This window comes from Fulmarus glacialis, unplaced genomic scaffold (genome assembly GCF_000690835.1).
Source record: "Fulmarus glacialis isolate BGI_N327 unplaced genomic scaffold, ASM69083v1 scaffold3430, whole genome shotgun sequence".
Classification (NCBI taxonomy): Eukaryota; Metazoa; Chordata; class Aves; order Procellariiformes; family Procellariidae; genus Fulmarus; species Fulmarus glacialis.
The window spans coordinates 1-246 of NW_009186917.1; the positions used below are offsets into that span (position 1 = coordinate 1).

General features: G+C 42.7%; 1 protein-coding gene across 1 annotated transcript in view; it reads right to left on the reverse strand.

Annotated features, from left to right (window-relative positions):
• The window catches only part of GATSL2 (GATS protein-like 2), a 31,871-nt gene continuing 31,625 nt past the window's right edge, over positions 1-246 (reverse strand). The window contains exon 8 of the mRNA XM_009573065.1: positions 1-118. Within this exon, the coding sequence (XP_009571360.1) occupies positions 53-118 (66 nt within the window). The 3' untranslated portion in view covers positions 1-52. The remainder of the gene's footprint in view (positions 119-246) is intronic.

A 246-nucleotide genomic window follows, 5' to 3' on the forward strand; every position in this document is an offset into this window, starting at 1 on the left:
AATAATAATAATTATAATAATAAAAAGCATCTGGAACCAGCTCAGAAGTTTTCTAATGCTTTTCAGCTTGACTGACTTGGAGTGCATTGACCACACCGTTTATATTTTCTTCAGGTACCTGCAAGAAAACAAAAAGAAAGGTCATGCTCTAGCAAAAGCCAGGGAGGGATGACAAGGAAATTAGAGGCAGGAGACGAAGCCAGAACAGTCCCAAGGAGCCAGGGACTTCGCTGTTGGACACCCGAC